General features: G+C 39.9%; 1 protein-coding gene across 7 annotated transcripts in view; it reads right to left on the bottom strand.

Annotated features, from left to right (window-relative positions):
- Nucleotides 1-14243, bottom strand: part of NPNT (nephronectin) — a 48386-nt gene that overhangs the window by 7120 nt on the left and 27023 nt on the right. For 6 of the 7 annotated variants that reach the window (XM_085058337.1, XM_085058340.1, XM_085058342.1 and 3 more), the window contains 4 exons: nt 11943-12077; nt 10602-10724; nt 8370-8741; nt 141-236 (listed from right to left, as the gene is read on the bottom strand). In XM_085058337.1, the coding sequence (XP_084914463.1) occupies nt 141-236; nt 8370-8741; nt 10602-10724; nt 11943-12077 (726 nt within the window). The remainder of the gene's footprint in view (nt 1-140; nt 237-8369; nt 8742-10601; nt 10725-11942; nt 12078-14243) is intronic. The other variant, XM_085058338.1, reaches the window with a different exon arrangement.

The following is a 14243-nucleotide window of genomic DNA, read 5'->3' as shown; positions in this document are numbered from 1 at the left end:
TTAAAAGAGGGGCACAATATGTAGGAGTCCTGTAAAAGTGTATAAACCCCCAAGAAATCCCAAAAAAAGGAAATCTTTTTCCTAAGAAATTAGGAAAAAATCCTAAACCCTAGGTCCTGAATAGGAGACATGGTCTTTACCTGGGTCATCATTTGCTTCAAATTCATCAGCTGTAATCCCTCTTTCAATTTCAAGTATTTCAAACAGATTATTGCTCACTCCAGGCTGGCGTGGAACTGTGAGAAAAAAAATGAATGAGATAAGGAAGTAGGTCACTAACTAGCTTTATCTTTAACAAAAACCAGCAGAGCAGCTCTGGGCATTGTGCTTTTCCTGGAGATTTCAATATATTTAATTATATTCAACAAAAAGACTCATAAACTTTATGCCTTTATGATTTACATTGTAACATTTACCTAAGCACTGTAAAAGGTGATTACAAATCTCATAAAGGCCATTTGAATGAAAGCTCCTTCTTAACCAGGGGTGACAGCTTTAACCTTGAACCACACTATTCCTCTCCAAATGCATTTTCAGAGATAGTGGTTTCTCAATAAAATAAAGCCACATGGAAGTCTTCACTCAACCCTTCCACAGACATTTACAGAAGAACCTCTACAGGAGTCAGCAGTAGTTGAAAGAGGCCCCACATGTACTTTACCTCTGAAATACAGCTGAAGGTACATCCATCTATCTGCAAAGGATTAGCTCCCAAAACAATTATCAGGGCTGTACTGAGAGCTGAGAAGGAGGAGCTCGAGTGGAAGCTGGAATTCAACTGTAATTATACTTTTTGCTTTCCAGCACAGCCTGTCCTTCAGCTGCTGTTTCCAGCTGCAAGGAGAAGGAACAGCTCTCAGTGATTAAGAGGCCCAGAGGATATTAGACATTTAGCACCCAGGACAACCTGAAATTTATGAGGTCTTTGTGGGAGTGATGGCTGCCAAAGTCAGGTGGTTACAAAGACTCCCATGTATTTCTGAAGATGCTGTGCCAGTCTGTGTAAGTCTCATGCAGATTTCTTGCCTGATGGATAGCTGTCAGCTAGAGATAAACAGATTGCACTGAAGAGAGCTGTCTTGGAAAATTCCTCTTTTAGAGGCAGGTCTAATGCATAATGCATAACAGTAGTAATGTGTTTCAGACATGTCCTTAGATTTTATAGGCACCTCTGACACTTCAGGTATTTGTAAGGGCCTTATCTATTAAAAACTTGACATGTTTTCCATTTGCAGTGCTACAATAACTGTTAATGTCTCTATAGACTTCAGGGGCAAGTGAGAACATGAAGAATTAAGATCACTGAAAGGACTGCTGTTTTCAGAAAATCAAATCAAAGGTTAAGAAGGAACTTCTTTTGCACTAGGACAACATGAAAATAGCACTGCTGCAAGAGCTCATCTAAAGCCACAAGACAGAAAATGAAAAAAAAATTTGACATTGAGACAAAAGAAGCAAATGCTAATGTATTTTTAAAGTACTATTATAGGCTAGAGATCTTGAATAAAAATTTTATACAATAAAAACAAATAGTTAGAAAGCTCAAAATCTGTAGGAAACTAATGACCTCTTAAATATAATAGTCATTATTCAAATCATTAAGTCTCCTCTTTCTTTTTCTTTTTAATCCTTTGCAGATTTTAGATTATGTCTATTTGCAATCTAGGATATTAATGCTCAAAACAGCTTCAGACATAAGGCTGACTTGGGTATTAGAGGACTGTTAAGTTTTAAAGATACCTTGTTTGAAAAATATTTGTGGTGCTTTGTTTCATCTGGGCTTAAAAACTTTGATTAAAAACTTTGACATTTAACATGAAAGAAGCCTTACAAATGTGCAAACTCCACATGACCTAGGCCAAAAATTGCCTTGCAGTACATCTATGCACAAATATATTCAGTGATATAAAGGCATCATTCTCCCTTAATTCCTGCCAGCAGTGTACTGCTCTTTCCAGCTCACAAGGAACCTCACAGCCATCACCCACCATCGCGCCACATTAGGAACTTATTTTCCAAATTACTTCTTAAAGTACCATTTCTAACACCCTGCTGTTTTCTACAAACCTGAGTTACATCTGTGCACACACACAAGCATTCTCCAAATTCAAGTTGATATATCTGCCTATAATTAAAGCTCTACAATTTTTTTTTTCCCAAAATTCCCCTAGAGTCCTTTCCAAACACTTTTTTTATGAACTTCTAGAAGAATGTGTTGCAGTGCTTTAATACAGTCACGTCAGTGCTCAGACCTAATTACAGGAATGTGCACTCAATTTGGAACAAGGGGTACCATAAGAGATGCAGGACTCTAAATATGACCCACATACACACTTCTTTTTGCCCCAACAGCCAATACATTGAGTGGTGACCGTGGGAGAAAGTATTTGGCACAATTATTTTCTGCAAGCTTTCCAAGCCCTTTCTGTGTACTTTATATAGTGTATCAGTGTGCTTTTCACTTAAGTTCAATGGTTTGATAAAGCTTGTTAAATAGAAACTTGGCTTCTTTCCCTTGGAGAATTTTATAAGTTCTGAGTGAGCCAATATATCAACACTACCATATCCTCACAGTTCATGAGCTAATTTCTTCAAAGATGAAGAAATCTGGGGGAAAATATTAAATAACTGCATAAGAGTGATTTCTTTTCAGCTTTTTTACTCTATGGGAACACAATAGGTCTTTTTTTATTTACTTGCTAATTGCTGAGTTTGGAAGTATAAGAAAGTGCATGTATATATACCAGTTTGCAATAAACAGAATAATTGCTGTTTTGGTGTTACAAAATCAAAACATGGAGAGGTATTTCATGTTATTAGTAATTGTTACTATTATTAATAATGCAGTTCTCTGGCTTACAGAAGAAACTGCTTTTGCACTGTAAGTACAATTCCATTCCACACAATAATAATGACTAAGCTTCCCACTTGCTAAAAACAACAACAAAAAAGAACAAAGATTTTTTGACTATATAGTTATGATTGAAAACTCTTAAATCCCACTTCCAAAAAATTCCCACAAGTCATGAGATTTCACATAGAACTAGCAGAGAACAGCTAAAAGTAAGGGTAGTCCAGAGGTCAATCAGACTGAGAAAACAAGAAGAAGTCCTGTTTTCCTCCAGGGAAAATTTTGATATATATGCTCGGCTAAAAAGAAGAGGCAACAGCAATCATTTCACCCTTTTGTCCGAACAAGGATATGTTTCTTAAAACTCTACAGATTCAAATTCTGCAGTAAGAATTATTTCAGGAAGGGCTTTCATGGACTGTGCCACCCCTTCAGCAATATTTACATATGAGGGGAGACACAACAGAGTCAGCATGGCACCACTCTAAAGTCCAATCTTACTTTTCTCAGGCAGTTACAAGGCTCATTAAGTTTTACTGAAATCAAGCATCTTAGTATTTACCTTTCCAGAAGATTTTCTGCCAAGTAACCTGCCTGCTTTTCTATGAACATCCATTCAGGAGGTGCCAACTGCCAACTGAGTTTCAGGGAAACACAGCTAAAACAAGGAGTCTACAGAAGTTTGCATATCAGATCTGGGGACAAAACTAGGTAGAAGATTGATTGAGAGTGCAGCTTGTAAGACTCCAAGATTTTATGATTGAACTCCAGAGTACCCACAGGAACAAAGTGCCTATCTTAAATGCTTAAATATAAAGACAGATACATTTTAAAAGGTGCCAGAACACTGAAGACAAATTAAATGCCATCATAAAATAATGCTACTCTAATGATATCAAGGAATAACAACACCCCATTCTTTGCTTTTGTTATTTCCCTTTTTTTCAGCAGATTCAAGGATCACAGAACTGCACTTACAGCACTAAGAACTTTGCAGTCACTGAACGGAAGAAAAGAAAGAATCAAGTTTTAATCCAATCTTTACATTTTTAATAGCAGTTATGAGAAACATTTCCTAATTCCAATCTTTTCAGCTCCACTAAGGGCTAAGAAGGAAAACTGCTGAACTGTCTTTTAATACAGATAAGGGGTTTTGTTCTTGCTCTTCTGATATCTAGTATTACACTTTAAGTTTATGCTTTCAGTGCTTATCATCCAGATCCCAATTGTAGCAGAAATTCATAGTTTTACTGAGAAGTTTATTCTCTTTGTTAGAGACTTATAACAAGACAAGATTCCTCTATACTTCACTGTAGTTTGTATCAGTCCTGAAATAGTTAAATATTAAGCTATCACTGCATTCCTCTCTCATTGCCATTCCCCCCATATCCATATCAGGAGAAGATTATCCTTGGTGCCAGATTCCACTGTCTGCATCTGACTAAGTGGTTCAAAGGCCAAGTGTAGGAATTCCATTTTAAAAAATACTAATTTTTTTGTTCTCTATAAAAGCAGCTCCCCAAAGTCACTGCAGGCATTTTTAGAAAAGGGGTAAAGCATCTAATGGAAAGCAACAACCCAATACCTTTAAAAAATTGCAAAGGCATTTAAATAACATTATCAACATTTTTATCATTATCATATCTGTGGAAAAGAGCAACTTCACTGGTCCTCAGCTTATTTCAGGCTAAGCTGCACATTCAAGAGAGCTCTGAAGTGAAAGCCTAGGTCAAGTTTACTCAGTGTGTGGAACAGCAGGTCAAATAACAACAAAGGGAGAAAACAGGGAGCAAGAAATCACCAAAGGTAGCCTAGGAAAAGGTTAACTGACAAAAAATTAGAATTTGAAAGATGCTTACTGAAAAAAAAAAAAAAATACATTTTCCCCAGCATGTTTCCTCTCCTGATGTGGACCAACCCTAGAGCACCAGGATTTGGTCTAGGACATCTGTGCAATAGCCAATGGTCCCTTTGCCATGGATTGCCTGACATGGATTGCCTGACCTGATGGCAGAGCAAAGCAGTGCTGCTTTCTCCAAGTCTGTCTAAGACTTTGGGGCCCCATGGGGAAAAAAAGAAGGGAAATGTCCATGGATCACAAGATAACCTAGTTGAAAACACAACTTTAAATACTGAGTCTTCAGCAGATGCTAATGACTGGAAGACCAGAACTGCCAGTGGTTGCTGGGTACAGTGCTCTCTGTGCTGGGTTTTGCCCATCCCTGTGTGATAAAACCCTGCCTTTTGTGACTCTTTGGAATACAAAAATCCTCAGAGACACAGGAGGAAGCAGTTACCTAAAATGACACAAATTCTTCTGAAGACTTTACAAAGCTGAATTCAAAACTTACTTAATGACCTGAGAGGATGTAACATTGATTTTTCTCCTCTGTTTTCCAAGAAAATAAGAATTACAAGACTGCTAATTGCTGCCTGTATTCTCTAGTGGGAAGCAAATAAAGGCAGCAAGAGGGAGGCTTTTTCTTCTCTTTCCAGGCAGGCATATGGGGACCACAGTGCAAATTTGTTTTTGAGAACTGACTTCTTTGCTGCTTTCACTGGAGAAGGAGTTGATATGGGGAAATGAACCTAAAGAAGCTCAGTATAAGCCAAACAAAATTAGCTCATATCCACAACCCAGGGATACCGTGAAGGTGTCTGATGTAGGTGAGACTAAAACAGCAACAGCTTTAAAGAAGCTGAAGGAAATAGTTCAAAACTCCCCTTCCCTGAGGAAATATAGAGACAAGTGAAAAATCCACAAATGTTTTTGGAAGTGGGGAGGGTTTGGCGCATCCACATAGCAGCTAAGCAGCAAGTCAAAGGTTAGCTACATGTTACTAGTTATTCCAGTCTGACATCTCATATTGTCTTAACGCCATGGTTGTTAACATTGTGTCTGGCTGTGAGGAATGATTTTGGAGAGGCACTGGCTCACACTCGGTGGGAGCACTGCAGTTCTGAGCTCACAGTGCCTCACACTGAGCAGCTGCAGCCAAACAGAGCCTGGCACTGCTCTCCCACATGCCTGGAGCAGGGGCAGGGCTGGCCAGCAGGACCCTGATGCTCAACCCACCCTGCAAACACCACCTGTAAGCTAATGTGAAAGGCACTTCATTCAGCTAATGCACTTCACCTCATGTTTGCCACTGGCCAAGAGCACTCATGCAGCCAAGTCTGCAGCCCAGCCAATGCCCAGGAATGCAGCACCTGGCATAATGCTCCCGTGTTGCTGAACCTCTGGTGTGGTGGCATCTGGGGATGTACAGGTGTCCCTGTATTATCCTTGCAAGGACAGAGCTGTGCCCTGTACATCCCACTGTAGTAATGGATGTGGCTAGAACTTTCCTACCTGCTTTTCTAAATGTCCCACATGAGGAAATGTAACTTTTCCTCTTCCCCACAAACTCCAACAGTAACAGGATTCAACAGGTGAAGAAACACCTTACTCTACAAGGAATGCTTTCTTTGAGAAAGTAGCACATTCTTCTGAAACAGAACTGTTTTCCACACAACTGTAGGTTTCAAATCCTTAACAAATGCTTTTGTGCACTCCCTCCACAAATGCTTCTGGACAGAGAGAAGATAGCAGGTGACTACTACCTAGATGATACTTCTAAAGTATCCAGAAGAGAAAAGAGAGAAAAAAAGAGACCACATTCATTAAGGATCACACTACTAGCATCATCTGGAGCACAAGTGCAGTATGTTTTCAGTCACACAGTTATGTCACACACATATGTATATAAAGTATATCTCTTGCAGGGAACCAAAAAACATTACATGGGATTGAAGACAGACATCTGTTGACTTGATCTGAGGACTGTCTGTCCCTGTATTACCTACTGAGGCCAGGAACAGCTGCTGGTGCCTGACCCATTTCAGTCCTGCTGTGCTGTGCACTGAACCCTTTGAAGCTATGTATGTACATGAAAACCTGAGAGGGTGGCAGCTGACCTAAACCAATAGTTGATAAACACTTTGCAAGGATCCTGTGTTTGTTATATGCACCATAATGTAAGCTGCAGTCAGACTAAGCCAAACTTAAAAGGCTTTTACTTTTCTACTTTCCAAACTCCTATATCTGAAGCATTTGTATTGAAAGAATTAGCTACAAAATCTAGCCTCTAGGGACAATACAGAAAGACTAATTGTAAATAATAAGCTTTACAGGAGGATTGTTATGACTTCATGAAAATAGCTGAAAACTATCCCTCTGCTTTAGAATTCCAGAGAACACTTGCAACATGAGACACCTGGGAAACACAATGCTGGAGTCTACAACAATTTCCACAAAACTGTATTTTTAACTCTTGGTTCCCATTACATTAAGCTTTTTAAGTCTTTACTATATTTTCTTTTAGAATTTCACTTAAAAATTTTTTTAATGTTTTTAAGTGAATATGAAGGCAAAAGTACATTCTACTAAACAGTGCCAGGATTTGTCTTCCAAATTTTGTCAGCTCCTCTCTCCATTTCCAATCTATCTGTCTACAACAGAAAAAATGTCACAAGGAAAACTGTTTTAACAAGGAACAAAATATTACACTGTGTAACGACCTACAACAACAAAGCCTAATAAACTACCACACAGATGCCAAAGCAACCAGAAAAAAACTCCCACATTGCTTGTGCACCTGCTCTGAGACAGCAAACTTCTCCTCCTACTACATTGCTTCAGCAGCTTTATTGTATAGTAAGCTGAAGGAGAAGAGTTGATCCAACACATTCTGCCCGTCTCTAAAATTAGCTGCAGAACTAAAGATGAAATCGGGTGTTGAGTATTTCTTGGCAGATATACACAGCTCTGTAAGTGCCAGTGATGTCTTCTGTGGTATGCACTAAAGCTGGCACAATGGAGCTGCAGATTTCAGAGGAGCTCTTAAAATTACATGTGTTCATGCTACGAGAATCTTTACTGTCTTCAGCTTGTCATGTATCCCTTTCCACAGACAGGGTAATTTCCATAAAATTACCCTCTATGCTATTTTTATGCATTTTCCCCATTGTTTAATCACGAACATCTGAGACTATTTGAACACATACAAAACAGGTTACATAGCAGTCTAGGTAATCAGACATGATCCCATTTCTTGACCATTCTTAAAGCTATGGTAATACTTTGTTTAAGAGTGACTCTCAACTCTCTGAATTTGAATCCATTGACTCCTTTATGAGTTATGTTGCACTTCAATACTTTTCAATAGAATGTCTTTCACTTCCCCCTAAAACCTTCATCTGAAAGCATAATTCAGTACTTCTATAGGACAATATACTCAGTTTCGGGGGGTGGGGGGGAATAACACATTTTTTGATTAATTTATTCAAAACTTCCTTCCTAAATTTTTGTACAGTAATAAAATCAATGATTTGTGCAGCTTTACTGTATGACCATTTTCAGTTTCATTTCTCTGTTCTCCATGGTATAGTGTTCCAAAGAACCCGAACAGCACAATGCATGCTTTCACCTCACTGCATCTACAGCTTTGATAAATGAAACATATGGAAAATTACTTACTGAACACATCTCCTCGGGGTTTCTGGGGATCTGGCTGGATCCTGTTGTCATCTATAATTCCTTGGGAAGATGTAGTTTCCATGGGAACGTGTGAAGGCTCTTTGGTTGTTACCAGAGGAGTTCTTTGTGGTGGCAGTGTAGGTCTGACTGCTGGTGGCTGAGGCGGTGTGGGAGGTGGAGGCTTTGTCACCAGTGTCATGAATGGCCTTGTTGTCACTGGCACATATCTGGTGGTTGGCTTTGGTGTCACTCGAGTCGTTGGCCTGGGTGCAGGTTGAGTTGGCCCAAGTGTAGGATGAGTTGTTGGCCTGGGTGTTGGCCGAGTTGTTGGCCCAGGTGTTGGCCGAGCTGTTGGCGTGGTCGCTGGCCTTTCTGTAAGGAAAGCAGGTACACACGGTGGTCTGAGGGGTTGTGCCTCCAGCATCAACAATGCTACTTGTTATACCTCTGCCTCCCTCAGGGAGAGTGCAGTGGCCCTTGGATATGGGATATAGACCAGGTACTTCAATCAGAACAATAGGAAAAACTGCAAAGGGAATCTAAATGGGACCAAAATGGACATCTCAGCCTCTCACTCCAGAAACTTAACAATCTATTTCACTACTGTCACAAAGAGACTTGGATGGAATGATTTTTCTTCCTCTGAAGGTTTCCACTAGTTAGAAACATACTTCAGCATCAGCACTGCTAAATTATCACATCCCTTTAGGTTGTACTTGGCATTGCAGTGGTTAAGAGATAATTTAGTATGACTGAAAACCAACACACTTCCATCCCACCTCCTCCAAAGCAGGAAGTATCTTTCAGAGTTGGCAAAACTTACCCAAAAGCACTCCTAGTTAAAAAAGTATGGGCAGGAAGCCATGGGTTAAGCAGCCCTCTAAACTGGACAAGTCCATAATCAGGAGCAGAAGCAAGTTTAGTAAAACCCCAATGGTACAAATATTTTGGTCACAGGTGGGCAGATACCTCTGACTTAAGAAAGTTCTTTCAGACCTCTCCTTCTGAATTCTTCTCCTTGTCAATAAGCAGTAATCATTTTAGAGACTGAACCTAAGCCAGCCTTCATTTAGTTCTTTACCTTTGTGAAACCAGGTAATTATGTAAATGACATTTTTTCAGCCTTCACAAAAATGAGGAGGTAGTGGCTGTGCCCACCGTAGCATATTCTCAAATGTTTCATAAAGAAAGGACAACAAATTTTAACTTGGTTTCACAAAAAGAGTCTCTGCAGACATGAAACACAAGAATATCAGTTTTGTTATTTGTAATGTTCTATTTGTTAATGAGCCTTTTATATCTCACTGGAGATCTTAAAAGGCTCAGTAAGAATTCTAGTCACATATTTTGCGTACAAGCATTTCAAGTATAACACACAGTTAAAATGAAGAACTACTGTTTGTTAAACAGTGAATTGTTTGATGATAGCAGGTAAAAAGGTTTTTCCTCTGGCCACTTGTTTATTACTACCCCTTTGAATACCCTGCAGTTTTGACATTACAGTTTACAAAAATATAAAATGCCCCTTAGGACTATGTCACTATGACAGGTGAAATGTGCCCACATATAATTGCAAGAGCACCTTTTACCATGATAGCTACAGCCAAAGGAAAAAAAATGGTCTGCTCTTAAAGAGATCAGTGAGTCACCAAAGACCAGATCCCAGAAAGGAAAGCAGGATCAAAAAGATCCAGCAGATGTCATAAATCTGCACAGTCCTGTGGGATGTCAAATATGGGGCAGCTCCAACACCCTATTCTGTACCAAGGGGGAGGCTGCATCTCCCAAGAGAAAGGTGGCCCAGGGAATTTTTCAACAGCAAATCCTTCCAGAGAAATCCCCCTTCTTGGCTCTGCTCACATCTGGGAAGGAGCAGGGAGTGGATGCTGAAATGGGCCAGTTGTGGAGTGTACATAACAACAGGGTATGAGTAATAGGCCCTGTTTGATCAGACCTACTCTGCTTACTCAGTTGTTCTCATCCCGAAGTAATCTCTAGAATCAAGCTGTGAACAGGGAGAGGTGAATTTCTTTCTAATTATGAAAACGTCTCAGGGAAAGATATTTTTACCAAGGCATGCTAAGGCCTAGAAAACTCCAACTACATTCCCCAGCCCCTTATTTAGTATTAAAAATAGTTAAGAGAAACTGAGCCTGATAATGCTGTACTTTAAAGTTTACAAAATGGGACACAAGCTTTCAGAATCTCTATTTTAAAAGGATCATTACATACGTATGCAGTTTGTTCCATTGTCTCTGTACCCTTCTTTACATTTGCATTTGTAGGATCCTGGAGTATTGTAGCAGTGTGAAAAACTACCACACTGATGGTGGCCAAGGGAACATTCATCTATATCTGCAACAGAAATTCACATTAAAAAAATCATTTGCTTCACAGAAACCCGGCTTTCTGCTTATCCCTGCAAAAAACCACAAACGTTATTACAATGTTGATTACTTTTTAAAAAACAATAATAAAACTGAATTGCCAATGGGAAAAGGAAAATCGACAGTCACAAATCGATGGGGTGATACAAACATTAAGGGAAATAGGGACTATTGGGCAACTTTGGTATTGCTCAGCTTATGCCTCAGCATCAGCTTCAGACATGCCATGGGCAGACTGCAGTTGAGATCACTAAGATCACAATTTTAACAGCCACTTCTTACAGGTGACAGGATAAGAAAAAAACAAACTGAGGGCAGGAATATGCAGGTTCTTAATCACACAGATATTAAACTGATTTTTCTTTACGAAATGCTTCCTATATTATATATCTGTATAACTGTTTCTACATTAAGTAGAAATTGCTGGAAACCTTTCATATGGCATATCCACACTTATTGTCAAGTGATGCAAGCAAAAATTCTCCAAATTCCAGTGCTCTGAATATAAATTTCTCTGGAAAAGAAAATATACTTAAATGAACATAAAGCAATGCCTCATTATCTCCACATGATCCTTTTTTTCAGTGAAAGAACGATAGCCAGTTGAGACACTGCGAAACTACGGCAGAGAGACCTGGGAATATCTTTGTTGAAGGGTAGATACCAGCTGCATTCCAGTCTCATGTCCAGACAAAAACAGGTTATTTCCCAACTCCTGCCTTTTCCCCACCTGTCTTCAGGGGAAGGAAAGTTGGACAGTCAGGGTTGGGAGGAGCTAGGGTGTGCACATTTTCTTATCTTGGATCATGGGCCATGCCATGGAGCACACCAGTGTTACAGCTCAGACATAGCCTAAGCTCGTTCACTGCTCCAAGCCTACAACTGCCACTGACAGGGAAACCCCACAGGAAAAAAGGCTTTGGAAAGGAATTCCTGGGGTCATCAGCTCTGCTCTCCCTGCTAGCTTCCACACAAGAACCAGTTACAAGAATGTGGGCCAAATATATGCCTTCTCTTTCACAGTCTGTATCTATAATCCACCCTTTATTTAAAACACTGATCCAGTGTAAAACAACCTTCTTCAACATTTCAGCCATAATAAAAATGACATCCTTCTTTGAACCATTAATTTCATTTTAGAAAATGCAGCTCTATTACGTGCATGTAAGAAGTAGCTTGTTATTACCATGGCATTGGTATTTGCCTCCGATGTACATCAGATCAAAGCCTTTATGACACCTGCAAATGTAGCTCCCAAAAGTATTGACACAGTGCCTCAATCGTGGACAGAGAACTCTCCCAGTAGCACATTCATCAATATCTGTGGAAACAAAGGAACTGTATTATACCTAACAACAGTCAAAATACAATGTACACTGTCTAAACGAAACTGGTTTCACACAATGGAAAGCTAAAGAATAGCCAAAGTATTTTTCATAGGGTGCCTTGGTCAGCCAGCAGTAATACCTGAGCACTTCTGGCTGTGCCCTCTCAGTTCAGCTCTGGGTCGCAGGCAGATGCCCAGGGAGCAGCTGATGCTCACCCACCACTGCTCTCCTGCCTGGGAGGCTCTCAGATGAGGTCAGGCTGACACACAAAGCTGCTTGTGCTACCACTCACTCTGCAGTCCTTGGACACTGAGCTGAGACTGCTGAGCACTTAAACACTAATTCTGCACTGAGGTAGGGACCTGCCATGCACGGCTGCTTCTGACGCACGCAGCTCCTCATGTTTGCTGCTTATCTACAGGGCACAGTTCAAGCCTTTGCTCTGCAGCTCTATCAGCCTCTTGATCTATGGGAAGGCAAGATTTTGCTCTCCACGCAGCTCTTTTCCCAAAAGGAGCACTTCAGCTGCCGATGTCAAGAGTGCAAAACAAAGCTGAGTGATTGATGCCCTGCTGCTCTTGTGAAAGAGGCCTGAACAAGGCAGAGTCTCTTGCACTGCACAGAAAAAATGTTACCACAAAGCTGCTGGTTAGTTAGAACAGCTACCTGAGGTGGGGGAGATGGAGCTTCAGCTTCTCCAAGCTGTGTTCCCACAGCCAAAAGAAGTGACCTGAGGCCATGAATTACTGGCCAGATGGGTTGTCCCAGTAGCTCCTGCTGGCACTGTCCCACTCTGCATGAAGAATTCCTGAGGACAGCAGGGATTCAACCCCTGAGCTCCTACACTCCTGGCCCATCAGACTGCTCTCTCTCCATTGAGAGCACTGCTGGAATGGTGCAGTAAAGGCCTCAATGAGAAAGAAAACAAGGCCAATTCTGGGCACCTCTCCACATGCCTGAATCTTCCTATAAATCTGTCTCTTGATGTGAATTTATTGTTAACATCTTAGGCTTTGAGTATGTTACTAAGTTTTACAAACTCTACAATATTTCTTATTCTAATTTAATCAGCAAGTCACAATTTTCTGCCCTTTATTAAAATATTACTTCAAGGCTGCAAGTTTCAGACTCTTGATTACTATGAGTTAGTTGTGTTCTTTGTTGGTTTTGGTTGGGTTTTTTCAATCTTTAAACCACAATTTAGAAAAGTAATTCAGTAAGATTAGCCACTGAATATGCCTTATCATGGCATGAATTATGATCTTTAAAAACCTAATGTAGCTTGTCTTGCTTTTTCCTCTTACATATTCATATTTGTTCATATTTTAGCAAATTCACATAAGACAGAAATTGTGTTAAACTATGACAGCAGTGTAGTGGAAAGCAGTCATATGTCCTAAAAATCGAGGACTAAACTGCTAATCAATACACTCTTGAAAACTGATGCAAAAATATGGGAAAATGTAACAGCCTTGCACTTGTATATAATGATAGGATGCTCATTGCTGAAGGGAAAACCACTTTTTGATCAGTAGCCACAAGATGATATGCAAGTGCTTGTGATTAGTCTCCTGCAGCTCTCAAACAGTACAGAGACTGTGGCTTCTTTCAAGTCAATTCACACCTGGACCAAAAGGTGTAGGGCTGTTTCCCTTTGCCTACTTCAACATGCCATGGTTCATACCTGCTTCCTACAAAAAGCAGGGCATGGAGGGGTGATTTGTATTCTCACCTCAGCACCAGGGAGCTGCTGCTCCAAAGGCACTTAAGGCAGTGTGATGGTCAGCACCTAATGAGTGTGATGGTCAGAGTCCACCAGAGAAGCAGAATTACAGTCTTGCTTCTCTCTCTTGCTGCAAGTATGACCACATTATCAACTCAAGCACAAAAAAAACTATGAGACTGATTTAAAAATAGTATGATTTTTAACTTTACAAGACCATATTTTGAGGTTTCTAAACACACACACAAAAAAGGAAAGAATTCATTTTATAGTGATTTTCAGCCCTCAAATAATTTCAGAGCATTTGAAGCTGAAATATGTATAGGGCTAATTTCACTAAATGAAAATCCCAATCCAAAATCCTGGCAATGCTGATTGATTTATTGATTCAAGATTAATTAATTAATTAGCTGTTTAATCCACATTTTCACTGGAT

This window comes from Lichenostomus cassidix, chromosome 4, assembly GCF_008360975.1.
Source record: "Lichenostomus cassidix isolate B80296 chromosome 4, HeHo_3.0, whole genome shotgun sequence".
NCBI lineage: Eukaryota > Metazoa > Chordata > Aves > Passeriformes > Meliphagidae > Lichenostomus > Lichenostomus cassidix.
Note: the sequence above shows the minus strand (reverse complement) of the source record. Positions and strands in the feature narration are given on the sequence as shown.